Raw genomic sequence first — 27,954 nt, forward strand, 5'->3', positions numbered from 1 at the left:
TCATAATTGTGCTGACCAAGATTCACTATTGACCATTACCCTAAGGATCAGTTACATCAGCTTATAAAGCCCTTGGAAATATTAAGTCAGCCAATGAAATGATTACACTCTCCAAGAACGGGAAAATGTGTTATCAATATAGATCAGAACCCAAATCATATGGATCTCCCTCAATTAGATGAAATAAGAGTAGCGATCCAAGAGAGATGTAGGCCAAGGACCAAAGAACATCAAGATACATGCCATTAAGCTTTACCGATGAGGAAATAGCTTCACAAGACCAAAAAACATGAATTGGCTACAAAATGTGTAGAAAATATAGGTCCCGCAACCAATTCACAAGATATCACTCGAGAAGTGTTGAATAGAGGAGCGAACCTACATAAAGGTCCACCACAAAGCCAAGAACATGTCAAAAAAATACAAAAGCTAATAATTCAACCTGAAGATTTGTTGTAGAAAACGTAGAGACTATACAAACTGTCAAACAAATATTTTTGGTTAATGCAAGGTTGCCAAGAACCCGAGATGCTCATGCATTAGTCTAGATTTAAAGATTTACTTCCACATCACATTGAAGCAAGATACAATGATGATTCAATGTGACAGTTAGGATACTTGTAAAGAACACTACCTTTCATGTGTCGAAAAGGCACATCAATATGTGATATCAAATTGTGTGAGATGATGGAGGACAAAAAGTCTTACAGGAAAGAAAATGGATACATAACATGTTGATGAATGTTGCAGATCTTTTAGCAGAGACCATGAACACAAAGAATTCCGGCTAAGATAACTATGAGGATCAGCTCCTAGCATTTAGTTCACTGTGTTGAGTACCACTTAGGATTCTTGCAATGTATACAAAGAAGTAGGAGATTGTTAGGATATGTGAGTGGGTATTGTAGTTACCTTGCAAGCCTTGGGTCCAGACTAATTATTTAATATTTTGTAATAGGGTGACTAAATTCTATTAAGTCATTGAATAGGAGGTTAGTAGGTCAAATATGATTAACATCTTTGACCAGCTATTTATTGTATGTGTAAGAGGACATTTTTACACATAGATAGATTGCTTAGAAGATAATTTGAAATCCACTCATTCTTGGAACCAAACCAGTCATATTTGTGGAGTTACACTTGGGAGTAAGGTGCATATATTGAATACCACTGTGATTAATCTTTGACTTGTGGTTTTGGAAACTGTCAAACAAATATTTTTGGTTAATGCAAGGTTGCCAAGAACCCGAGATGCTCATGCATTAGTCTAGATTTAAAGATTTACTTCCACATCACATTGAAGCAAGATACAATGATGATTCAATGTGACAGTTAGGATACTTGTAAAGAACACTACCTTTCATGTGTCGAAAAGGCACATCAATATGTGATATCAAATTGTGTGAGATGATGGAGGACAAAAAGTCTTACAGGAAAGAAAATGGATACATAACATGTTGATGAATGTTGCAGATCTTTTAGCAGAGACCATGAACACAAAGAATTCCGGCTAAGATAACTATGAGGATCAGCTCCTAGCATTTAGTTCACTGTGTTGAGTACCACTTAGGATTCTTGCAATGTATACAAAGAAGTAGGAGATTGTTAGGATATGTGAGTGGGTATTGTAGTTACCTTGCAAGCCTTGGGTCCAGACTAATTATTTAATATTTTGTAATAGGGTGACTAAATTCTATTAAGTCATTGAATAGGAGGTTAGTAGGTCAAATATGATTAACATCTTTGACCAGCTATTTATTGTATGTGTAAGAGGACATTTTTACACATAGATAGATTGCTTAGAAGATAATTTGAAATCCACTCATTCTTGGAACCAAACCAGTCATATTTGTGGAGTTACACTTGGGAGTAAGGTGCATATATTGAATACCACTGTGATTAATCTTTGACTTGTGGTTTTGGAAAACATTCTCGGTCAAATGGATCTCCCTGGCAAACATATAAATGGTTTAGATCAAGATTGCACATCATGTTTTATGCAAGGTTGTGCTGCAGGAATTACTCCACATTCAAGTGTTGATCTATTGTGAAACTCAAAACTTGATATTGTAACCTGTGGTTGCTGATATTAAATTTGTTTCGGTCCATTGAAAATTGGATTTTACCCTTGCAAGGGTCCATTGAAGATTGGATTTTACCCTTGCAAGGGTTTTCATAAGGTGTATTAATCACTCTCCTTTTGTGATTGTTCATTCTCCTTTAGTGATTGTTCATATTCTTCTTTGGTTTTCATTTATTCTAGCTCTTATTCTAAGTGTTGTTAACATGCCAAAAAACTGCTGAAATTTTGTTAGCTTGGAAAACTTGTAATGCTGTCCTCAAATAATTAATTAAGAAATTGTTGCATATTTCTTTCCGTGAATATCCAACAACTTATCAAAACATATGCCCTATTCCATTGTGAGGCATCGTTTTCTGTACATCAGTGACACATAAGCATACCATTATTTTAGTACAAAGGTGACACATATGCATTCAAGCAAATAGTTATAAGCATTGTAGATTAACACCATCTGGTAAAAGTACAAGTACCCTCCTAATCAAATACCCATGGGAGAATGAATTGCAAGGTAATTCACTGTTATACTACACCTGCCACTATTAGGAATGGAATCCCACACCATGAGTCATTACATCCACCATATCACAGGTACAAGTAACTTAATAGCATTCTGGATATATAATCCTAAATGGTTGACACCCAAAAAGTTTTTTATACACACCATTAATTAGCTCTGGTTTTTAACCTCAATGTGAAATATTATAGGGGGTTTCAAAATTGATCCCATGCTGCTTATATTGAGTTTTCTTTAATAATATATCAAGGGAATACAAAATTGTAAGAATTTCTACACCATTGTGCTACAAGCTTACCCTGATCCACATAAAGAAGATGAAGAAGAGTATGGAGAAAGAAAATTTTCAAATGTCTCTTCGAATAACATTTTAAACCCCAATAAGTTACAAACGTTATAAACCCCAATAAAGTAGGAGATATTTTCCACAGCAAGTCAAATTGTGATATTGCTTCAACATTGTAGTTGTTTGAGGCAAACTCATTGACCCGTGTTTCATGAGTAGTAGTTCACTAAAACCCATCTTTCATGAGAATGACTGGAACACTTAACACTCATTGGATCTAGGTGAAGCATTGAGACTTCCCAGGAGGTCACCCATCCCAGTACTACTCATGAAACATGGGTCAATGAGTTCGACTCAAAAAACAACACAGTTGGATCTTGATAGCAATATCACAATTTGACTTGCTGTGGAAAATATCTCCTACTTATCAATTGATGAGCTTAAGGGGATTTCTAATGAATGGTTCATAAGGTGCAACACTTGGTGAAGGTTTCGCAAATGGGGTTGCAAGCACAGCGAGTTTAACCATGGAGGAAACTTTGTAATTGGGCGCACTCGAGCTGGAATAGCACTGAGATGGGTGACCTCTCAAGAAGTCGTAGTACTTCACCTATGTGAGCATCACCTAGATCCAATGAGTCTTAAGTGTTCCAATCATTCTCATGAGAAAAACACTATTCATGAAACATGGGTCAGTAAGTTTGACTCAAATAACTACCTAGTTGAATCCTGATAGCAAATATCATAAACCCCAATAAGTAATAACATCATAAAACCCAATGGTTTATCTATTCAAAGAATATGCCGAACTTGATGTGGGTTTAAACCCCATTCACCATAAGAAAGCGGTTTGTAATTATTCTAGTAGTCATGTGTCATGTACCTGACCTTGGTAAGAGAGCATGTAACTATAGCAGGCATGTAGCGAGTGGATAGTTTAACAATTGGGTGCAGGGCACACTGTGGCGTGACAAAATGTTTGAAAATTTGAAAAATTTCATCCGAGCTCAAATAACTTTCCCGAAAACATATGTCCAAAAGCGTATAGAGAAACAAATTAAGGTCGTGGAACGCAGAGAAAGGGCAGGTACCTGAACCAGTGGCAGCTATTCCAATAAAATCTCGGCCATTCAGAAGGAAAGGCCAGGCGTGTGCTTGAATGGGCGATGGCTTCTCGAAATTTTTACAGCATTGCAGCACATTTGAAGGAAGCCCCACCTCTTCAAACGACTCCAACGCTCTGTACTTTAAGTCCTCACTACCCGCACCAGACACCGACACGCTCATCAAGTCATTCTTAATCTCCACCTCCTGATTCTTATTTTCCTTCTTCCCCGTGTGCCCATTTTCAATTCCATTCTCAGCTTCCTTTCCTACATCAATTCCATTCTCGTGCTGCTTCTGCTTCTTCTTCTTCTTCTTCTTAGCCTTTTCCGATTGTCCTTCTTCTTCTTTATTTCCGTTTTCAATTGCATTCTCAGCTTCCTTTTCTGCCTCGATTCCATTCCCATGCTGCTTCTTCTTCTTCTTTTTCTTCTTTGAAATCTCTGTTTGTTCTTCTTCTTCGGTGTGAAAAGAGAGCTGGTTCTCTGTTTGGTCTGACTTGTGCTTTCTCTTCTTTTTGGCGGGGAGAAGAGATGGACTCTCCCCAAATAACTCAGAGATTTGATCTTCCTCCTTCCCCATATGATTTTGATGTTCAGTGCGATCAGCAGCACAAGGGAGCTTCACCGTGCACCGATATGGATCCCCGCAAAGCCAAAGAAAGAAATATAGTAAAGCTGATAATACAAGAGGCTATAGTAGGGAATTCGTTTTCCGATTTTAGGTCAAATTGAAAAGATGCTATTTACCGTTGCTGAGGTGCTTAAAAAATATTATTTTTAAAATTTTAAAAAAGAAATTAGATTTTTTTTTAGGGGAGCTCATATTAGTTTTGCATAGAAAAAGAAGAGAATTGCATAAAATTAAGTTTGAAAGGTTGCCTATTCTATAGGCTATTTTTTTGGGATAAAACTCTAAAGTGAAGGAAGGTTTATCTAATAATTTTTTTTTAATGAATAGTCTATTTCTATTAATTTAAAAAATAAAGTTACATATTTACAAAAAAATGGGCTAGGGGACACAAGGTCACCCCATAAAAGTTCAAATGGCCAGAGGTCAGACAATTAGCTATTCGTCAAAAAAATAGAAAAAGCAACCCTCAAGCTACAAGAGTAGTGTCAGTTGAGGGGGAAGGTTCACGGTCATCATGGCCCCATACATCAACGGGATTGGTGGGGAGTTAAGGAGGAGCCCACCCATCAGTAGCATCATCATTCTTCTCTTTATCTTTCTCTTCCTCCAGCCTAGGAGTTGAGATAGCCTAATCTAGCCAGGGGAAAGACCACTTAGGATTTGGATTGGAGGAAGGCCATGCAAGAGCAGGAGCAATAAGGGGAGCCACCGAGGACCAGCGACAACCATGCCTCAGGGGAGGAGAAATCGAGCATAAGCGACCTCCAAAACCACCACTAGGCAAGCGGCGAGGAGGCTGCAACCTAGGGGCGTGGGAGTAATAGGTTGAAGAGCTATAGTCTTGCCGACAGCCTGGGGAGGCGTACAATTGCCAGAAACAACATTAGGCGACACCCTGGCCACCATACAGGAAGCATTTCCCCAATGAGCTAAAAGCTCCTGCAGGTGGGCCACCTCCTAGAGCCACTTTACTGGTTTTTACTTGAATCTACATCATTACATTGTTGCAAATGCAAGCTTGAGTACACATTGAAACATTTATATCAATAGAATCGTGAGAAAACACAACAGCATTTTTGTCCTTCCATATAGTGAATTAAATCTCCAATCAAGAAACCATACCAAATTAAAGAATACTTATAGGGAAGCCTGGACGAATCCCCTAGCAAGATCATATTCCAAGAAAAAACTTATGGGCGAAAAGGCTTGAAAAAGTCATGAATCTAGTGCCAATGCTATTGGGCACGTCTGCAAAACCAGAAAATATGTAGAAATGTCTCAAGTTGCCCAAAAAAAGGGCATCTAGGGTCAGGGACACCCAAATGTCAGAGCCAAGGGCCCAAAGGCAGCCCCTGGAAAAGGATGCACCAAGCAAAGTGTGCATTCTTTGGCTTAGTGATGGCTTGCCATACAGTGGCAAACCTATGAGTCCAAGTTTGCTAAGAACAATGCAAATGTAAGTGTTGGTTAAGCACATCCACCATAGGCAAGTGAGGAACCAACCAATGATAACCCAATTTGGGCTTATAGATGGTCATAGGGATGGGAAGATACCACTTCCAGTCCTTCCATCAAGGTTTAACTAACTGAATACCCAGCTTGTGTAACAGATGCAAGGGCACTGCAAAAACTAGAAGATCAAATGCCTATTGATTTGGACAGGAAAGACAAAATTGCACCTACATACCTTCCCACAAGTGAAGGTTCATGGTGACTCTAGAAAAGAGATCATTGATGCAACATTTGAAAAAATGCAGCGCACTAACCCCCTGGACTTTAGCCAAAGGGGTCCCTTGAATAGAAAACAAGGGAGATCACCACAAATTTTGTTGGTTCATAGAGAGGTCACCTCTGAACCCATTTCCAACCTAGCAAAGCCAAGGCTTAATGGCTTACCAAGCTTTCCAATTGCTTATTGCAACAAAGGTTCCCTAAATTTGAATTGGTTCGGGAGTGATTATAAGGGATTAAAAACCATTCCCCTTCCAGACATGCCAATTAACTAGAAAGCCTAAAGAGATATAGTGTCGTAAAAGGATTTTCTAGCCTTCATTGTCAAAGAGGGCATGAATGACCCATTTGGCGCACAAGGAAATCCCCTACTTTTGGGTAGAAAGCAGGTCGAGGACCCCTGATTCCTTAGGCAAACAACAAAAATCCCATGCCACTTTGTGGAACCCATAATGGGAGCCATCCAAAGTCTAGAGAAAATCACGCAACAAGTGCTCTAGCTTGAGGTATGAATCCTTCAAAGGCGGCCAGCATGAGTAGTAAACATGGGTGGCAACCAACACTTTGGAGTAAATCAGAAATTTGCAAGCCAACGGAAGTGGTTGGTAATCCAGTACTCCAGCTTCTTCTCAGCTTCTTCTCAATTCTAACCAAGACCAAATTCCAAAGCTCCACCGAGAAAGCTTGGAAGGCAAAAGATATGCCAAGGAATTAAAACACTTCCCCATGTTGAATCCATTGGAATTAGAATTGGGCAAGCTAAAGAGGGCCATGCAAGAAGGATTGTTTGTAACACAATGCCTTGTGCCACTAAATAGTTGAGCCAAAGGCCAGGCAAAAAGTATCTAAGCACTATAAGGCATTTGCAATGTTTTCCTCCTCCTCAAGGAAAGTGAGAAAGGAATCATCAACAAAGTGCCCTTTGACCAACTGCTTAGAGGAGTCAAGGAGAGAAATGCCTCACACCCAACCTACTGATATGGCATTAGCAAGCAAGTAACCAAACACTTTAGCGGCCAACACATACAAAGAAGGCATAAGAGGGCACCCCTGATGAATAAATCTAAAGAGCACCAAAGCCTCAGATCGATGCCCATTAATGGTGATGCATGCAAAGCCATCCCCAAAAAGCATTTCACTGAATGAAGAAAAATGGGGCCAAACCCCAAAGCATGAAGCATAGCTAGAATGAAGGGCCATTCAATATGGTCATAAGCTTTGCCAAAGTTAATTTTGAGAAACAAGGCCTACTATTTGGATTGACGGGGCCCATTCCATGCCTTCCCAGACTGTAATGATGTTATCCAAAATATATTTGGACTTAAACAAAGTTGGTCTTCTCAGGATGTGCAATCTGCGGCAACAGGTGTCCGATCTTAAGGGAGAGGATCTTGGCAATGATCTTGTAGGAGACATTGAGGAGGTGATGGGTCACCAATTGCAAATATCCTTGGGGTCTCGAGACTTAGGTGTGAATTTAATATTACCTTTGTTAATTATGTTCCCAAGTGATTGTAACTGAAAGGCTTCAAGATAGACTTTGTGCAAATCAGGGCCTAATGGCATCCTAGAAAGTTTTATAAAATTCACAAGGAAAGCCATCACATATAGGAGCTTTTTCATTCGCCATAGAGAAGACAACCTCTTTAAGATCAGCAAGCGTAAGCATTTTCTTACAAAAAAACATGTTGCTCAGGCACAAATTTTTTAAGGGTAATTGAAATGTCGGTCTACAAGGCATGGTCATGCGCAACATAATCGTCCTACACAATGAAAACCTTCTCATAGTGGTGCACAAAGGCATGGAGAATATTTGGAAGCTCACGTAGAGTATGCCAACCCTCCTTAATTCTCTTAATACCCACTGAAGAATGGTGAGCTCGGAGAGCTTGAAAAAACTCCTTTGAAGCTTGATCACCAACCTCCAACCAATGGAGGTAGGCATTGATCTCAATGGACGACGTAACTGTCTACAACTTGCTTTTAGTGATGAAGGGTGGCAAGCCAAATTTGCATAGTCGTATCAAAGGGATTTATGGCAAGGGCTTCAGAGGTGGTACAAAGATCTTTAGTGGTGACCTCATAAAATCTCTAGTGGTACCTAACCAGTTGTCTACCATAAATGCAAAGGAGCCTCATTGTGAGGGTTATGGCATCATTCCACCATTAAATCAACCCAACATGTGTGTGGGGTTGAGGTTTAATGTTCCAGATATACAAGATATCAGTAGAGGTGGGGGCATGAACCAATAAAGGTGTGTTAAAAAAAAATTGTGTCTTCGAAGTTCAAGGGTGAGTTGTTTGCTAAATAACAGAGAAAGAAATGAGAAAATGGTCAAAGAGAGTCACATATGTTTGATAGGTAATTCCCTATCTTCAAAGAATGAAAAGAAAGATTGATCATGGTAGATCAAGCCTTTTAAAGACCTTATCAGAACTAGCTCGAAAGTTGGACCAGGTATGCCAAACCCCACTAGGATGGTGGTGATTAGTATTGGGATAAAAAAAAGGCCCAATTTGTTGTGCATGTAAAACCAAGCTTCTCTCTCCCTAGTTGACCACCGAAAAGGAAAAAGACCTTTATCAGAATCCAACTCAACCATGTTAAAATGCCCACATAAAACCTAGGTGGTAGGTGACGAATGATCCACCATCCAACGCCATACGTGTGAATGATCAACCACATCATTGGAAGCATAAACATTAGCAATACCAAAAGAATGATTTTGAAAGGATAGCAAAATCCAAACCATTCTCTACATCGGATTAGTACCATGTGAAATAATTGAGGAAATTAAATGAGGTGAGAGAAGAGTAACAACACCACCTCGACCAGCCTCATGCTGGGAAGAAAACAGGCCACTATCCGGCCAAATCACATGACAAGCTCTATGTTGAGAAGAAACTCAATAATTTTGACCTCTTGAAGACAAAGGAAATCGAGGTTTCCAAGCTTATACCTGGTATCATGAACGAAGTATTTTTGAGGGAGATATGTTAGCCCCTACAAATTCCATGATAGAAAATTCATCATGCAAAAGCTTGCATGTCATCCTCATCCCCAAAAGAGGAGAAATTGTTATGCAAAAACGTGTTGGAAGAGTCAAGAGAGGGGTCTCCTAGGGAGATGATCTTCCTTTTCTCCCCACCATCAGAATGATCACTTTGGCCATTTGGGCTACTAGAATGATGAAGGGTCTATGTAGAAATCATGGAAGCTACGTATGATGCATGGACATAGGTGGATCATGGTTATAAACCCATAGAGCTTGCCATCCCTTGAGACCTAGAGTTTGAAATAGGTGGTGACATAAAAAAGGATTTGGAGAAACTGGTGGTGCCATTGTAGAGGCAACCCAACCATTATCCTAGGAGAGGCCTTCTTTAGAAGTTTGTTTTTACCATTTTTAACAACCATAGTCCATTCATATTTTTTTGTATCCTTAGCCTCTTTGGGTGGTTGCTTGTTGCGCTTGAGCAAGGGACAATCCCTAATCTTGTGCTTAGCAAATTGGCAGCGCTAACAAGTTTTCAAAAGATTGAGGTAAAGCACCTTCTAGGTGAAGGTGGTATTAGCAATCTGAATATCCATAGTTTACTTGAGGTCCCGAGAGAGGTCAATCTCCACAAAAACCCTATGGTGAGGGCGAGCATTGGAAAACTTGTCAGGTTCAAGGCAAATCACCTTGTTGACAGTTTGCACAATAGCTTGAAAATCCAACCAGCATGGTATTGGGAGACCAGGAAACTCAACCCAAACTAGGACCTTAAGCTTACAATTATCAAAGATGGTAAAGTCTCGATACCAATGCTAAAAAATCAAAAGGGAAGACCTAATAGACAAGGGAGCACAGGTGAACACATGTTCAGGCTAGCCAGTGTTACCAACACAAAACAAGAAAAAAACCTTTGTGAGACTCTGAACCCCCTCAAGATGAACACCCTGGGGAGTCCAAACCTTGGAAACCCACTCTCAAATCATGCTTTTGAAAGGAGTGCAACCAAAAAAAATCTATCAAGGTGTGTTGTTCAAGCCATGCACATGTAGTATTGAAACCTTTCACATTAAGCACAACATCAGGAGAGGAATTACCTCGTGAAACACCTTGGGGACGAACTTGCATAGACATTTTCTTAGAGGAGCCATTCATGCCAAAAATAATAGCTCCTACACTAGTAGTAACTATTGGGCCAAAGAAGGCCAAGGCCATTATAACCTAAACAACATCTCGTAGTAAATGCGGAATGACAGGCAATGGAAATGAAAGGTTTCAGAAAAAAGTTGTACAAACCGTAGCATAGCACATTCTAGCCAAAGAGGTTTTCACTACTATATCTATTTTAAGTCTAGATTGATTTAAATTATCACTAGTATTAATAAGTTGCAATGCTTATGTCGATAGGATATTTGAGAATTATGCTTATTTTGAAATTGTATAAAATATTAATTTAAATTGAATAACATATCATCCAAATATTTTTAATAGTCAATAACATAAGAGGTTATAGTAAGGAATTCATTTTCTGATTTTAGATTAAATTGGAAAAGTGCTCTCTACCATTGCTAAGGTAATTAAATTAAAAATTAAAAATTAATTTTTAAAATAAAAGAGTTTTTTAGGGGAGCTCATTGCAGTTTTGCATAGTAAAAGAAGAGAAATGCATAAAATTATGTTTGCAAGGGTGACCATTATATAGACTACTCTTTCTAAAATTCTAAAGTGAAGGAAGGCTTATCTAATAATTATTTAAAGTCTAAACTAATCTAAACTAGTAATTGTATTAATAAGGTGCAATGTTAATGTTGATAGAGATATATGTTGTAGGGTATTTGAAAAGTACACTTATTTTGAAATTGTATAAAATATTAATTTAAATTGAATAGCATATCATCTAAATCTATTGAATAACATTTTTTCTAGTGTTGAGGAACAAGGATCACAGCAAATGTATTAGCACTATTGATGGGGAGCTTCTTCACTTTAGAGCTTTCTTGCTCTACCAAACAAGGTATATTTTAGTGGCTAATATTCACAAATTGGCTAATTTTAGAATTTTTTGGCTAGTAATTTGGCTAATAACCTAAGATTTGATACAACCTAAATTGCCATAGTTTTATAAAATTTAGTTCTAGAATATTTAAAATCGCTCAATAATTTATTTTATTGAAAATTTTTAATTCAAATAGTCACCACAATATTCATTACATGATTAGATTTGAGTTACCTAAATATAATATATTATTGGAGAAATTAAATCGAACCAACCAATAATTATCATAATTATTAGTTATTTTAGGGATATATCATAAGATTTAGTTTTCACTATTGATTTAAAGTATATGTAATGATCCTCATAATATTCCACCAGGTAAAAAAAGTTCAATTTTGATTCGTAATATTCTACGGTGATTAATGAACTTCCTATTATTATTGAGATTCGTCAATATTTTAAACAAAAAAAATATGATTAAAAAGTAATCACCAATATTAATCATATTTAAAATAAAAATTTGATAAATTCGCTAATAGAAATAATTTTGTTTTTTCAAAATAATGAAAGATTCTCCAATATTTTATATCCTTTTTTGGAGGCGACTTTCTTAAATTTTACCCTACTACCAAAGCTACTCCTAGCCTACTTAGGGTTACTATTCCAAACCTAAACCCAAAGGACCCCTTCTCAATCTCCTTTCACCAAGAAACTCTCCTAATAATTCAAGTTTTCATCCTCTACCTTCAGGTCACCAACAATGCACTTTTTTACCTAGTGTGCCAAAACTCCACCAAATGCACCTAAAGGGCCAAAATCAAGTTTATACCATCTCTCCATGGTTCTTACCACATTTCATGTCATTTTGCATCATTTAGGTAAGTCTACCATACCCACAACTCCAAATTGCCATGTTTGCCCTTGTAGCCCTAAGAGCCCCTATCAGCCCTTCTAAAAACAAGGAACTAGCTATAACTCCCAAAAACTCTTAACAAGGCCACTTGATGTCTTTAAAACTTTTCTTCCTAATGACCTAGGCTTGAATATTTTCCAAGTCTTAGGTCTCTAAGGTGACTGTACAATATGGCTCCATAAAACAATTGTTTTAAGGGTTTTAAAGGCAATGACAATGAAACTTTCCCAAATGGCTTCAAATTCTACTTCCAACCTCCTCCTCTAAGTTATGGACCCTTGGTATCCTACTCCCTCATTTCCTAAGGAAGATTGGTATGTGTCAATCCTTTGTTCTTACAAAAAACCCATTACAAGCTTTTATTGCACCTTGCCAAGCCTTTCTTACTTGCCTAGGGCTCGCTTGTAAAACTAGTTACCTGACTTCCACAAACCCAAAAAATTATTATTTACATAGTATGTAGGGGCTTTTTCTTTATTTCCAAAGGCCATATCATTTTGACCCTGGAAGTTCAAGCTCTAGCCATTTTAGTGTTGGTAACACAAAACTGGACAATAAGAACACAAAACTTAACTAATTTTTAAAACCCTATAAAATGAATGCTTGAGACCAAAAAAAGTATCCACAAAATCAACCCATGATTCCAAATCACTATTCCATCCAAAACAGTAAGTTATTTAATCCAACTTCTTCTTGAATCCTTCAAACCACATTTTTTGAACACAAAAATGCTCCACATACAGGTGTTGTTTGTACAGGTGTATGTCCAACCCTTGGAAATGAGTTGGAAGGTGTTTAAATAGGTTACCTCTTCCATCTTTGTCTTTCTTTCGAGCCATAACTACCCATGTTGTCATTTTGCAAAAATTGCAAAGTTGTCAATGAGCAATTTTGATAGCTTTTGCAATCTAAGTCACCAAACTTGACCAATTTGATTTCAACCTATATAAAATGAACCTAAAACACCTAATGACATCTTTTGAACATTTCTTTCCTTGTTTTAGACATTTTTCAATTTTTGCCTCATAGAGTAAAATTGACCGACTTTTGCCTCTCAAGGCCTAATTAGTCAAAACTTGACTCCTACTCCACACTTACCTAACCACACCTCCTAAACCCATCTTGGGACTTTATATTGAGTCCTTATTCACTCAATGGTTGGTTAGACCATTTACAAACAAAAAATGAGTTAGGGTTCTACCTTACCCTAGGTGCTCCCGCACCATTCTCCCCCTACAAGAAGAAGCCTAAGGTACTCATGGAGAGAGGAATTCCTTGTTGATGCCATGCTTCTTGAAATCACTCTTAGCAATCCAAGTGGCCTCAGCTTCAGGTGTATCCAACCATTTCACTAGATGTTCCTATTGTCACAAAAGTTTGCACCCTTGTCAAAATTTTTACCTAAGGACAACCTTGTGAAACATGGAAACAATCTCCAAGCTGTGGGACTTGAACTATGAGGTTGAGTCTCTGGTAAAGGTCAGCTTCCTTTGCTATCAGGATGTACTTAAACTACTCTTAAAAAGACAAGGGAGAAGGAATAAATGAAAGTAACTACCTAATCTATTCTAAGGAGGTGATGCACCAAAATAGGGTGTTCAGACCAATCTCTACTCATACATGCACAATACAATTATCATGACAATCCAAAGATATATGGATTCAAACTTGCTTTAATCTATTAGCCACATACATATCAAACAACCAAATGAGTGACACGAGGAAAAAAAGCTTCACTTCTTATCATTCACAAGCTAAAAGAGATACAAAAATGTAGGCTATAGATATCCACAATACATCGAAGAGAGGCAGACAAAGCTTGCACAGTACATCGGTGGCTGAAGGAGACAACATAGGATGCCATATAGCTAAGAGGCAAAGAGGGAATTTATAGTAGTACACTAGGGCAATCCCAGAGAAATAGAGGTGGTCTGACCCTAAGAAAGATTACAAAATCCGCTTTTATAGTGTAAGCATAACTTAGATAGCTTCCACCCTAAGATAAAACTCAACAACTACATTCAAATTTTTTGGGAATAACTATTGCAAAAACTGGAAAAGATCTTATCATAGCACAAATCTAGACATGAAAAGATCACTTATCCACCAAATAATTTCTGAGAGGACAAGAATGATGACCATTAATCTTCTGACTGAGTAGATGGATCAACAAGTGGCGATGGAGTATTCTTTCACATTTATCAAGCTTGGTGAATCATGAAAGTGGTTGCAAGAGATCGAAAAGATCAAATTTATCATCAAATAGTTGCTTCCTCTGTCATCAAATTACCAAATTAGATAGAAAAGCATAGGTCAACCGTATTCAACTATCGCCCTATACCTTTCCTGCTACTTGATTAGTCAGGAGTTCCTCTTTGTCTAGCTTAGCGGATGAAGCTCCTTATATAGTTTTGTTCAACACTGGAACTCATGATCCTACGAGTGTCAATTGTGCTCAAAACCCTTCATGTCACCTTTTTTTCATAACCCTAACTTCTATGATCTTAGGATCACCAATACCTCGTAGCATCGAGCCCATTGTCCATTCTCTTGATGATCCTTCGACAACAACAAGTCCTACGATCTCACGACAGAATGATGGCATGACAACACTCACGGCATAAGGTCATGGTGTCATTATTATCCCCTTGTGATGTCACTAATATAGTTGATTTGACCTGTACGATCTTACAATCGCAGTCCATCATGATATCGACGGTCGTGGTAGTAACCCTTTCAATCCTATGATCACGATTTAACTATCTTTTGTCGTGAGCTCAAGAGGCATCCTTGATTGTTCTTATGACCTTATGACTCTAAGATCATATGACCAACCTCCTCTTCATAACATCAACAACTTGGGAAGTCAACCCTGCGATCCTACAATCGTTGAATTTTGTGGTGTCGAAACACATATTTTTTTGGCTCGCGATCCTATGAGGTCTCTGATGTCATGACAACTTGACACTACACCAATCCTCTACTTCGTGTCCTTGGAGGACATCCTTGTGGCACCTACAATCTCACAATTGTTTACTATCATAACATTAGGCAAGATCTTTCTTTGTCTTACTATCCCTCGACTATCTGCGATATCACAACAACCCAACCAACAGGAGCCTCATAGCATCTTATCACTGCTTGATTTGTCCAACAATATTTTGGTACATGAGCTATCATAAGATCAGGACCATACCATTCTGCCATAGCCCCGAGACTTAAAATATAACATGAAATTGAATCTTGTGACCGTTGGGTGGGTTTAAATGTTTTGAATTCAATCCTTGGTGGGAGGAAACCTTTGGCCAACATTTATGGTGACTCGAGGGAGATACAATCTCACTTGGCATATGACCAATGACCATTAAAAGATCCACTAGGCTATGGAGTCTCTAAAATTGCAAAAAACTGATCAAATTCATCAATTTTGTCGCATTCTAAGCCATAAAACATGCCCTTCTACCTCTGCAACATATGTACCTCTGCAACAAAACATATGCTCAACACTTCTTGGAAAATAGGAAAAGACAGAAAGAAACTACTCTAATTATGTACAAGAAACATCATTTTTTTCTCATAAATAGGGCTTGAGATGTATTCCATTGACTAGAATACGCAAAATTTCACCGTCAGGTTTGCTTAACTGGAAAGCATTGGCCTGTTTACAACTGATAATCACATAGAGACCACTCCATAAGGCATCAAAATTTGAGTGTCTCCCTACTTTTTCTCTGTTTGCATCCCATTTGAGATCAAGATCACCTTCTTTGAAATTTTTGACCTTAGCTTTCTTATCAAATTTCTTCTTCATCTATTGTTGATGTGTCTCCAAGGTCTATGCAACTTGATTTCTCTTCTCCTCTAGCTCCATCAAATATGTCATTCTTACAGACATAACATCATTTTCAATTAGTTCCAATTGATGAGCCAGCTTGAGAGTAGGAAACTCTAATGAGATAGGAAGCCTTGCTTCCTTGTCATACACTAACATGAATGAAGAATTTCCAATAGCCCTCTTAGGCGTTATTCTGTTAGCCCATAGGGTTGTCTTCAATGTCTATTGCCAACACCTTTGATTATCCTCAATAGTCCTCTTAATGATTCTGATCAAATTTTTGTTGGAGGACTCAGTCAAACCATTACCTTGAGGGTAGTAATTGAAAGTGTGCTCAAGTAAATACCATGATCAATTGCCCATGCACAAATTTGAGCTCCTATAAATGACTTTGTGTTATCTGATATTATGGTCGAATAAGCACCAAATCTGGTAACAATTCCATTAAGGAATTCCACTACTAAAGCCTTTATAGAATCTTTCAAGGCTACTACCTCTGTCCACCTTGTAAAGTAATCTGTTGCAGCCAAAATCCACCTATGACCAGAGCTAGAAGGTGGATTAATGGGACCTATAAAATCTAATCCCCATTGAGCAAAGGCTTGATCGACTTGGATGGGGTGAAGTGGAAGGGCTGTAAGTCTCTATTTACTAAGAAGAAAGCACACTTTTCACACTTCCTTATATATATGTGGCAGTCATGGAAGAAGGATGGCCAATAGTAACATACTCTCATGATCTTCATTGTAGTGGTTCTTGCTAAGAAGTGGCCACCATCAGGACCATCATGAAGCTCCCTAATCATTCTCTTTGCTTGATCTACACCAATACATCTTAACAAAGCTTCATTGAAGTCCTTCATAAAAACAACACCATCAACTATAGCATAGGGGATTGACTACAATCTGAACTATCTCCTTTTAGCTTTATCCAACCCTTGAGGATATTCATTCCTGGCTAAGAAGGTCTTCATGTCATCTATCCAACTCCTCAGATTATCATTTCTCACATCCTATTGTTCAGTCAACACTAAGGTAACTTCTTCATCAGGTTCGTGAGACGAGATCGTCTACTTGCACAACCCTTTCCTCTTACTAGTTTGGTGATCTGGATGTACATATCATACTCTATCACCTTAGTGATTCAACCTGCCCTTTTCTCACTATTATCTCTACTCAACAGGAAATCGTTAACACTGGCATGTGGGACCAATAAGTGGATCTTATTGTGGAATAGAAGATGCTTGAATTTCTTCAAAGATCTTATGACTGCAAAGGCTTACTTTTCTACATGACTGTATTTATTTTCATACTCCTTCAACCCTTCACTAAAGAAAGTAATAGGTTGTTCTTCATTCTTATCATTCACCTAAGTCAAAATAGCAAAAATACTTGATTCACCACCCAAGGTATAAAGGATGAAATCCTTCTCAAAGTTTGGATTAATGAGAGTAGGTGTTGAAGCTATGGCTACTTTGATCTCTTCAAAACTTGCTTTCCCTTCCTTGGTCCATGAAAAGACCATATTCTTTTTAAGCATAGTTGTAAGAGGTTTTGCCATAGTAGCTAAGTTAGGAATAAATCTCCTTACAAAATTTATTCTACCAAGAAAACTTTGCACACCCTTCTTGTGACTAGGAAGGGAAAGAGAAAGTATTGCCTTTGTTCTTTCTCAATCAATGGTCAAACCATCCTTAGATACAATGTGTCCTAATAATTTACCTTGATTAGTGTGAAAGACAAACTTGCTTGGATTCAAAGATACTCCATACTCTCTACATCTTATAAATACTTGTTTGAGATGACCAGATGATTTGCTACATTCTTTGAATACACTATGATATCATCAAGTTAGACCAACACAAACCTTTCAATCATGTTTTTGAAGGCCATCTCCATCGCCTTTTGGAATGTGGCACCTACATTTGTTAGTCCAAAATGCATTTTACTATAAGAATAGGTGCCCCATTTGGTGGTGAAAGCAATCTTATACCTATCAACCTCTTTGACCAACACTTGGTTATAACCCGAGAATCCATCCAAGAAAGAGAATCTCTCTGAACCACTAACCTTAGAAAATATTTGTTCCATGGAAGGGAGAGGATGATGATCTTTAAGGGAGACTTGGTTAAGATCCCTAAAATCTACACATAGTCTAATGTCTCCATTCTTATTCCTAATAGGGACAAGGGTTGCCACCTAAGAAGAATGCTTAATAGGGAAAATGATATTGGCCTCAATTATTATGGATAGCTCTTTTCTCATTAATGGCTCAATCTTGGGATTCATTAGCCTTTTTTTTGCCTAATAGGTTTGACATTATCAACTAAATCTATGGTATGTTGAAACAAACTGGGGTCAAAACCCTTTAAATCATCATATGTCCAAGCAAATATATCATTAAATTCTTGACATAGATGAACAAAACTTTCTTGCTCAGTTTTAGAATATATCTTCCCCATATTTAGTGTCCTTCCATCAACAATTGCAAATGACACATGATCATCTTTGTTTGCAGCAGGATTCATGCCTCTGTCCCTTGCTTGATCATCAGAATTGAAGACACTCTCTGAGTTAATGAGACCCTTAGAAAACTTATTGGAGCTAAGGTTGATGATTTGATCACCATACTAGTCATGCAATCTTGACTAGAACTTTGTTCATTCTATAAGAAACTTATAATTTGTGCATTAGATTTAAAGACCTATCAATTGATATTATTATCAGGGACAACAGATTTGACCACCACTTTAATCTTCTACCTCTTCTCATCTTTAAGGCTCCTTGGTACATCATAAGACACACCCACTACTGCAAGTCTATCAACATGCTTATTTCCTCTTCTAGGGATGCTTTGAATATTAAATGCATTGAAATTTTCAAGAAAATCCCATACTTTATGTTTATAAGACTTAAGCAAACCATTCTTGGTGATATTTTGATTTCTCACTTGATTAACCACCAACTCACTATCTTCATATGCACTTAATGCTTGAATTCCTCTTTTTTGAGTGAGTAAGTGACCTTGAATCAATCCTCATACTTGACCACATTATTGGTACAACTGAGTTGAAGCCTAAATGAGAAGTAGTACATTTCTAGTGCAAGAGAAACCAACATCACACCATCCCTTGATCTATTTTTATTTATTTGATCCATCAAATTACATACTCCATATCCCACTTGTGTCTTCTTTGATTTTCATTAAGTTGGGCATAACAAAATCCTTTTTTGATATATAGTAAGTGCCAAGGCCTGTCTCTAAGGTTTCTGACATAGGATCAAACTAATATGCATTAGCCCATTCATCTAAGAGGAAATTAGGTATCTCTACCAGAGAAGTGGCAGGCTCATTTGATGTGTCATTCTCATCTATCTCTAGGATGGTGTAGTTCATATTGATGAGATTAGGAGTGTAGGGCTCAATATGATGGAGGGCTAATGGTTCTTTTCTAATTGAAGCTTTGGTTCCATATCTTGTTCTAAAATACATGTACGACCAATCAGAGGATATGTAACCACCCATTTGGGTGGTGAAATCTCTTGAAAGACAAATGGAAAAGTGTGGTTTAACCTCAACAATTGATATATATTGAACTACAGTACAACCCGAGCATGCATGTAAGGCCATTTCAACATTCCCAAGAATTCCTACAGTTTTGATAGTACTACCATCTAATTGCAATACATCCTCAACAATGGGCTCATATTTCATTTCTAAGATATCAACAACACATTTGGGCATTATTGAACTACTAGCCCCTGAATCAATCATGCAATTGTGGACTTGTTTATCTCCTATAATCAAAGAAACATAAAATGGAGGAGGTCTAACCTTTTTACTTGTTTCTACCTCTTTTGATGGTTGTACCAAACTCATGAAATTCTCCATGCTAGTCGGTTGATCTATGAGTTCAATGCTTTCCAACTCCTACTACAATAGCCTCTTTTGTGCTGGTATGGTTGCCACACCATCCCACATACAAATGTTTACATTGGTCTTCCTCGTTTGATCTACCATGCTAAAAGATGCATTAGATGCCTTAGTAGAAACCCTAGATGTAGAAGGTTGAGATGGAATAGCTTGAGGGTCATTCACATCTCCTCTACTTTCATTTTGCTTTTGTTGCCAAGGGACATTAGTAGGTTGACTAGCATTGTGTTGTTGGACAATTGTTTGTACATGAGGCACTGCAGTTGATGTTAAAGCCTAATTAGGAGGAGTAATCTCTTCCACGACTCTTCTCTTGTTCCTGATATTATAAGCACAAGAATCTTGGTTTACATTACAATGCTCTTCCACCAGATGGTTCATGAAAGAACAACCATCCTACTGAAAAGTATCAGTAAGTTGATTAGCATTGTGTTGTTGGGCAACTGCTCGCTCTGGTACTGTTAATGCCAAGTAAGATTCTTCCTTCTAACACATGCAATATAAATAGGAGTAGTTACAAGAAGGGCAAAAATCTTGATCTTGGGAAACAATTTTCTAAGGGATTAAAGCCCTATTTAGGTTGGTGTTTGTAGTTTGGGGGTGGTCAATAGGTCCATTCTGATTGTGGGGGTGGTCAATAGGTCTATTCTGATTGTAGGGGAGATGACTCTAGTTTGGGGATCTACCATGAATGGGACCTTGACTCTAGAGTTGGAGAGGCCTATTATTTTGAGCTTACTATCTCTTCATAGTCACCAACTCATTTCTCATTTTTTTGCACTACTGCACTATTGTCCTCCATCTTCTTTTCTTGATCTTGCATCCTCCTATCCACATTCTGCATCAGTGTCTACATCATGGCCTCAATCCTATCAACTCCATTAGAGGATGTGGAGTCTATTGGGACCAATTGTGGTTTCACAATTCACACCCCATTTCACCACCCCCTACTTTATTTTTTGGCTTTTTGGATCCCTAGTCTAGGGTTTGAGTCTTTTCTGGATCACTTTCATATGGCATACCACAAGTTGGAAATGCCATACACTATAATAGTTGAAGCTGTTATTCAGATTTATCTGAATGCTATGGACCATCTTACTACTATTTTTCTAAGAAGATTTCCTGTAGCAAATATCGATACATTGGACAAAGTCTTCACAGAAGTGATTACCTTCACTAAGCAAACCAATTCTAATTGAGGAGGATTGATGCTTCTAGCTCAAGCTATTACAGTAATGCCAACATATCTTATCAGAGCACCTATGATGCCTAGCCAATTCATACCTATGAATCCAGTTCCATTATAGCAGGCACTTGCTCCATAAAACCCCACTTTAACATATCCAGGATATGAACCTTTGAAGGCTGCTTTCTTTGAGAAAAAGGCAACAACTTCCGTTGAGGAAAACAATAGTTTTGCCTCTGAGTTTGGTCAAATGAAGAAGACCATGTCACAAATGAACAATGAGCTGACTTGCTTGAGGTTGTCACAAGGACATAATAACAACTTTCAAAGAAACAATGTTGGTCCTTACAACAACAACAACTATGGTTAGAACTACAATAGAAATTTCATTGGGAACAACAATGGAGGAAACAATAACAAGGGAAACAATTTCAATCCTCCTAATCGTAACAATGGCTTCCAAAGACAGAATCGACAATGGAACACTCGTCCAAACAATGGAAACATTCCTGCATATAACAATAACAATAATGTTTAGTATGTGGGCATCAATTAGTATGACAATTGCCAAAACACATTCAACAATGATGGTTTGTATTACAATGGAAATCAAGACATAGCTTAGAATTCACAAGCGAATGACAATGTGCCTCCTATACAATTGAATGCTATGCTACTAGAATCCTATGATTCTGCACAGAACATACAGGTGGAACAACTGGCCAATGAAGAATTCTCTTTTCCATTTAGTCAGGAACCAAACATTCAGCTTGAAGAGATGCTTGCTTTTCAAAATGATAATCGAAATACTTAAAATCTATGAAGTAGAAAAGAACCCATGATAGATGGGATTCCTCCTGCATTACAACCAACTCCTCCTGATTAGAGAGTGAATAATAATTTGGTACCAATAAAGCCCCCGTACAGAGGACAACAAAATTAGAATCAAGGAAATGTGCCAACAATCTTGAAAGTCTTACTTGATCTACTAAAAAGTATAGTGTGGTGGAAGATTTGAAATGAACAAAGGCCAACATGTCCATGTTTAACATGCTACAAAACTATCCTCACCAACGAGAGGCATTGATGAAGACTATTGATCATACAAAGGTACCCCATAATACGAGTATTGTTCCTCAAAAAATAGTATCTCAACAAGTCAATGCTTCAGAGGCAATGCGAACTATGTTTAAAGACAAGGTTAAGGTACCCCTATTTCTAATTAGCATCAGGATATATGGGAAGAATCTTCATAATTGCCTAATTGATTCAAGAGCCTCTTGCAATTTTATGCCATTGTCGATAGCACAAAGGTTGGGAGTCACTCCTCAGCCTTCTAATTGGATAGTGATACAATTGGATAAAATAGAGGTGAAAGTCATTGGTGTGTTGAAAGATGTTCGGATATAGTTGACAGTTGACCCCCAAATTCAAGCCATTATTGATATACATGTGGTTGATATTCTAAAACATACAAATTACTACTAAGCAAAAAATGGACAAAATGCCTAAGAGAATGGTTTTCTACAAATTTTGCTCAGTTATGGTTACCATGGAAAGGGTTGAACAATCAAGTCAAGATAGATGTAGAACCAAAGTTAAAAATAATGATTACAAAATACAATGCTCCAAATGAAGTGGCATTCTTATAGCCAAATTTGGGCTCTTACAAAGTGATGGCATTTGATACAATTTCAGTTCCAAAATATTAGATGATCAAAATGAAAGATCTAGGATTTCAATCCTAAAGCATGAGATTGTAACACAGTTCATAGACAACATGGTGGCTAATTTACAATGTTTAGGAGAAGAAGCTGACCCTATTATCCTACTTCTCCAAGGATTTTGCCGATTACATAAAGTTAGTCATTTAGAGTTCAAATGTTCATTTTGCCAAGAAGTAGTCGCTAAGGTATTAATACAGATGATGGAAGTGAAGAGTGGTAATATTCCAAAAGATGAACCCACAGAAAATCAAAGTCTTACAAACATATTTGAATTTGTGGAAAAGGTTGAAAAGGAAATTGAAGATCTAAATGCATCATACAATGATACCTCTTAAGATGGTGGAGGTTTGTCTTCTCCTCCACCAAGAATGATCAAAGTCCAAAGAAGGAGACGATATGTGAAAGGTCAAGGATGGACTTTAGTAGTCATGTGTCCTAAACCCAAAGTGGATGAAATTACAAAATTGATTGGGGAAATTCAGGACAAACAAGAAAAACATACAATTCTAATATCAAGGAGTAACAATGGAAAATTATCAAGTCCACCTCGTGAAAGACTACAGTGAATCCCCAAGAAAAAATCCTTTTAGGCCCAAGTGAAAGAAAAGCTAAGGATAAATAAGCATAAGGTTAGAATTCCCAAAGAAGATATGATTTTGGACACTTTGCTTCGACAGTTCCAAATGCAAATTACGAGCTAGCACAGGTATTGAGTTGATCAACCCAAAAGGTAAGTCTTTCTATGCAACATATCAATTATAGTTTAGGTGTACTAATAATGTTGCAAAGTATAAAGCAGTGATCTAAGGACTTCTTTTCACATTGGAGAAAAGAATCACAACTCTCATAGTCAAAGGAGATTCTTAGTTGGTAATAAGGCAAGTGAAATCCATAAATTCTTGCAATGACAAGAGGTTGCTTACTTACAGGAAAAGAGTATGGGATCTAATGGATGATTTTGAAGCTTTGAATATAAAGTCCATTCCAAGGAGGAAAAACATGGTAGCAGAGGCTCTAATATTTTAGCTAGCACATTACAAACAATCGAGAGAACAAAATTGAAAAGATTTTCAATAGAATTAGTTGCTACCCTGTCAATCCTAGACAATATTACAAACTTCCAAGTCTTTCAAGATGATCAACATATACTTGAATTTATCATGTGCAATGGCCACTTTAAAGGGCAAGATATCGATGACACTCTAGATGACAAACTAGAGGATGATGAACTTGAAGATGAAGATGGGATCCTAAACTTAAAAACCAACACTATTCCTGAGGGAATGGTTGAGTTGCAACATCATTTTGATCGTGATGAATCAAAACTTAACAGAAGAATGGTCAAAGAAAAAGGGATCGAAGAATGCAATTCATACAATTTGGGTACTGATGAAGATCCTAGAATGGTAAGTATTGGAAAGGTGTGCAACGCATAAGAAAGGGAAGATATTCTCAAATTACTTACAGAGTATAAGGATGTCATTGCTTGGAGCTATGAAGAGCTAAAAACACATAATCTTGAGATTATTATGCATGACATTCCTTTGAAACTAGATGCCAAACCTTTTCATCAAAGGTAAAGGCCTATTAATCCTATCATTGAACTATTGATAATGAAGGAATTTAACAGTTGCTTGATGCCAAGATCATCTTCCCCATTCACCATTCTATGTGGGTGGCTAATTTGATTCCTGTGCAGAAAAAGACCAGAGAGATTCGTCTTTGTGTGGATTTTTGTAACTTGAACCTCGCATCTCAAAAGGATAACTACCCTTTTCCTCCACTAGATGAGGTTTTACAAATTGTAAATGGTTCAAAGATGATGTCTTTCTTAGATGGATATTTAGGATATAATCAAGTAATGGTTGATGAAGAGGATAGATTGAAGATGACCTTCATGACTAAATGGGGAACTTTTTCTTACAGAAGAATGCCTTTTGGGCTAATTAATGTAGGGGCTACATTTCAACAAACCATGGACGAAGCTTTTAAGGGATTAATAAATAAGTGTATAGTCATCTACATGGATGATTTAACTATCTTTTCAAAGGATTGAAGCACTCATGTTGCTGATTTAAGACAGGTATTCAATAGATGTCGCAAATACAACATATCCCTCAATCCCAAGAAATGTTCATTTTGGGTTACTAAAGGAAAGCTCCTAGGTCATATCATCTCTAAAGATGGAATATCCATTGATCCTGATAGAATTGAAGCTGTTATGAAGTTATCACCTCCTCATAGTCAAAAATAATTTAAGTCTTTATTTGGGAAGATAAATTTTGTGTGAAAATTCATAAGCGGATTTTTAGAGATAGTTCGTCCCCTTAATAATTTACTCAAAAAAGGAGCTAAAATAGAATGGGTTTCAAAGATTAAGAAATCATTTGAGGATATCAAGCAGCCATTTCCATGGCCCCAATATTGGTTAGTCTAGATTATGTACTAACTTTCAAAATATACTCTTTTGCTTCAAAACAATCATCTGCTAGAATTCTTACGTAGAAGAAGGAAAAAGAAGATGAAAGGCCCATTGCCTTTATGAGCTACCCTTTAAAAAATGATGAGTTAAACTATTCTAATCTTAACAAATAGTCTTTTTCTTTAATCAAAATGGTAAAGAAGTTCTTCCATTATATACTAAAAAGCAAAATATATGTGATTGTGCCTGATCCAACAGTTAAGACATTGTTGATGAAAAATGAACTTGGTGAAAGATGAGGGAAATGGATGGCAATCCTTCAAGAATTTGATTAGAGATTCAACCTATAAAGTTAGTAAGAGGCCAAGGATTATAAAAAATGATAGCAAATAACCAAATAGAAGATGAAAAGAAATTTTGGTTTGATGGTGAAATAGATGTGGAAGATCAAAAAAAGATTGTAGTATCTAAAGTTGATATTGACCAAGGTATAATAATAGATGTCTAGCACTAGGATATTGTTCATTATCTTTTACAAAATCAATACCCCAATTGGATGAATAGTTCACAGCATGGGGGACTCAAAATGAAGTGCGAATCTTACATGCTGCATGAAAGAAAATAATAGAAAAGGAACTATGAAGGGATTTACCTGAAATGCTTGGGACATGAGGAAGTAAAATAAGTTTTGGAATAATTTCACAATAAGTATGGTACAGGGCATGGTTTGACAAAAGCAACTACTCATATGATTTTAAGATTGGGCTATTTCTGGTCCACAATATAAAGATACTTTTGAACATGTGTGTAGTTGCCATATTTGTTAGACTAGTGCTAGTAAAGAAAGACATCTTGCAATGCCATTACAACCAGTGTTCGAGGTATGCCCCTTTGCAAAGTGGGGGCTAGATTTTATTGGTCCAGTGAACCCACCATCATCAACTGGGCACACTTTTATTCTCACACCTACTGATTACTTTATGTGCTAGACAGAAGAAGAGATGTTCAGAAATTGCACAGCTAAGGTTGTTATAGACTTCTTGGAAGAACACATTGTTACTAGATTTGGGATGCCATTCTCCCTAGTGTGTGATAACGGATCAACCTTTGCATCGATATTTCTTACTCAATGGGCATTGGAAAATTAGGTTATCATCAAGTTCTCTTCAAATTATCATCCATAACAAAATGGTGTGGCTGAATCTACGAATAAGAACTTGATCAGGGTAATAAAATGTTTGCTGAAGGAAAATCCTAAAGATTGGCATACACAACTTAAATATGCTCTATGGATAGACTGAGTTAGGGTCAAGAATGCTTTAGGGACATCTCCATATGTTCTTGTCTATAGACAAGAGCCAGTATTCACACTTAACCTCAAGATTCCTATTTTGAAATTTATGAGTGGGTACGCTAAAGATGTTGATAGAGTACAAATTAGATTAATGAATCTTTTGGAGATGGATGAAAAATGGACAATTTCTTTGGAGCATATTGTGAAACATCAAGCTATTGTCAAGAGGTGCTTCGACAAGAGGGCCATAAAGTCTTTTAAAATATTCGACCTTGTTCTACTTTGGGACAAGGCAAAAGAAAAGTTAGGCAACCACACTAAGTTACAATACTTGTAGATTGGTCCTTATCAGATCACCAAAATTCTAGGAGAAAATACTTTTAGGCTAAGTTCCTTATAGGGGGAATTGGTTCTGTTGCCAGTCAATGGGAAATTTATGAAGCATTACTTTGAAGCCTAAAAGTAAATACATTTTTGTTTTTAGCAAGTGTATTTATTTCTGCAAGTGTGTTTCTTTTCGGTTGCATGTTTGCTTTAAGTTGTGTATTTATTTTCAAAGTTGCGTTAGTCTAGGGGTTAGGTGCATTCAAGATTTTTATCTTGACATATACTAACCACTCTTTTGGTTTTGACTTTTGGGAAGAGGTATTCCTTTGTCAAAACATTGTTATGATTTTGTTTCTTATACCAACTAAGGAATAGATGTTACTTGCAGTAATAGGAGACTTTCAGTCTTGAATTCAGAATTGCAGATCCACGAGTTCTCAACAATTTGCAATTTTAAAGATTGATTATCTTAGATGTTTTCAAACCAAGGTTGAAGGTAACAAGGGATAGTCCAAACCCCACTAGTTCAAACATAGAGATCTTCTCAAAGGGATTGCTGAGATCGTTGTTTGGCGTGAGAGTTTTTAAAACGTCTTAAGAGAGGAATGCAAGGGATGTTCACAAAAGATTGAATTTGAAAAATGACACCAATGTCTTGGCCACATAGTCTAAGCATGGTCAAGGTACAAAAAGAAAAGAAAAAAGAAAAAAATGGTGTTAAGAATGAAGGATTCTACAATGTCTGAGAAAGGTAATCTAACTTTAGGCATATATACTCTAAATAAGCTATCTAGTATTAAAACAATTGCTTCATTGAAGAATCAAGTGGCGACATTGCAAGCTATGAGAAGCAAGTATTCAAGAAGATTACCCAGGAATTCAAATGAAAAGTGACAACCTATTAAGAGCCCTCAGAATTGATTCTCTCATTTGGTCAGACAAGGGATTGATAAACAACTTTCATGAAGATTTGC

At 37.1% G+C, this 27,954-nt stretch overlaps 1 protein-coding gene across 1 annotated transcript in view; it reads right to left on the bottom strand.

Moving 5' to 3' along the window:
• The window catches only part of STRS1 (DEA(D/H)-box RNA helicase family protein), a 107,613-nt gene extending 102,912 nt beyond the window's left edge, over nt 1-4,701 (bottom strand). Inside the window, exon 1 of the mRNA XM_089815049.1 lies at nt 3,975-4,701. Coding sequence (XP_089671175.1) covers nt 3,975-4,569 — 595 coding nt within the window. The 5' untranslated portion in view covers nt 4,570-4,701. The remainder of the gene's footprint in view (nt 1-3,974) is intronic.
• Between the last annotated feature and the right edge of the window lie 23,253 nt (nt 4,702-27,954).

This window comes from Cupressus sempervirens, chromosome 2, assembly GCF_028749045.1.
Source record: "Cupressus sempervirens isolate cs-2001-9-10 chromosome 2, ASM2874904v1, whole genome shotgun sequence".
In the NCBI taxonomy this organism is placed as follows: domain Eukaryota; kingdom Viridiplantae; phylum Streptophyta; class Pinopsida; order Cupressales; family Cupressaceae; genus Cupressus; species Cupressus sempervirens.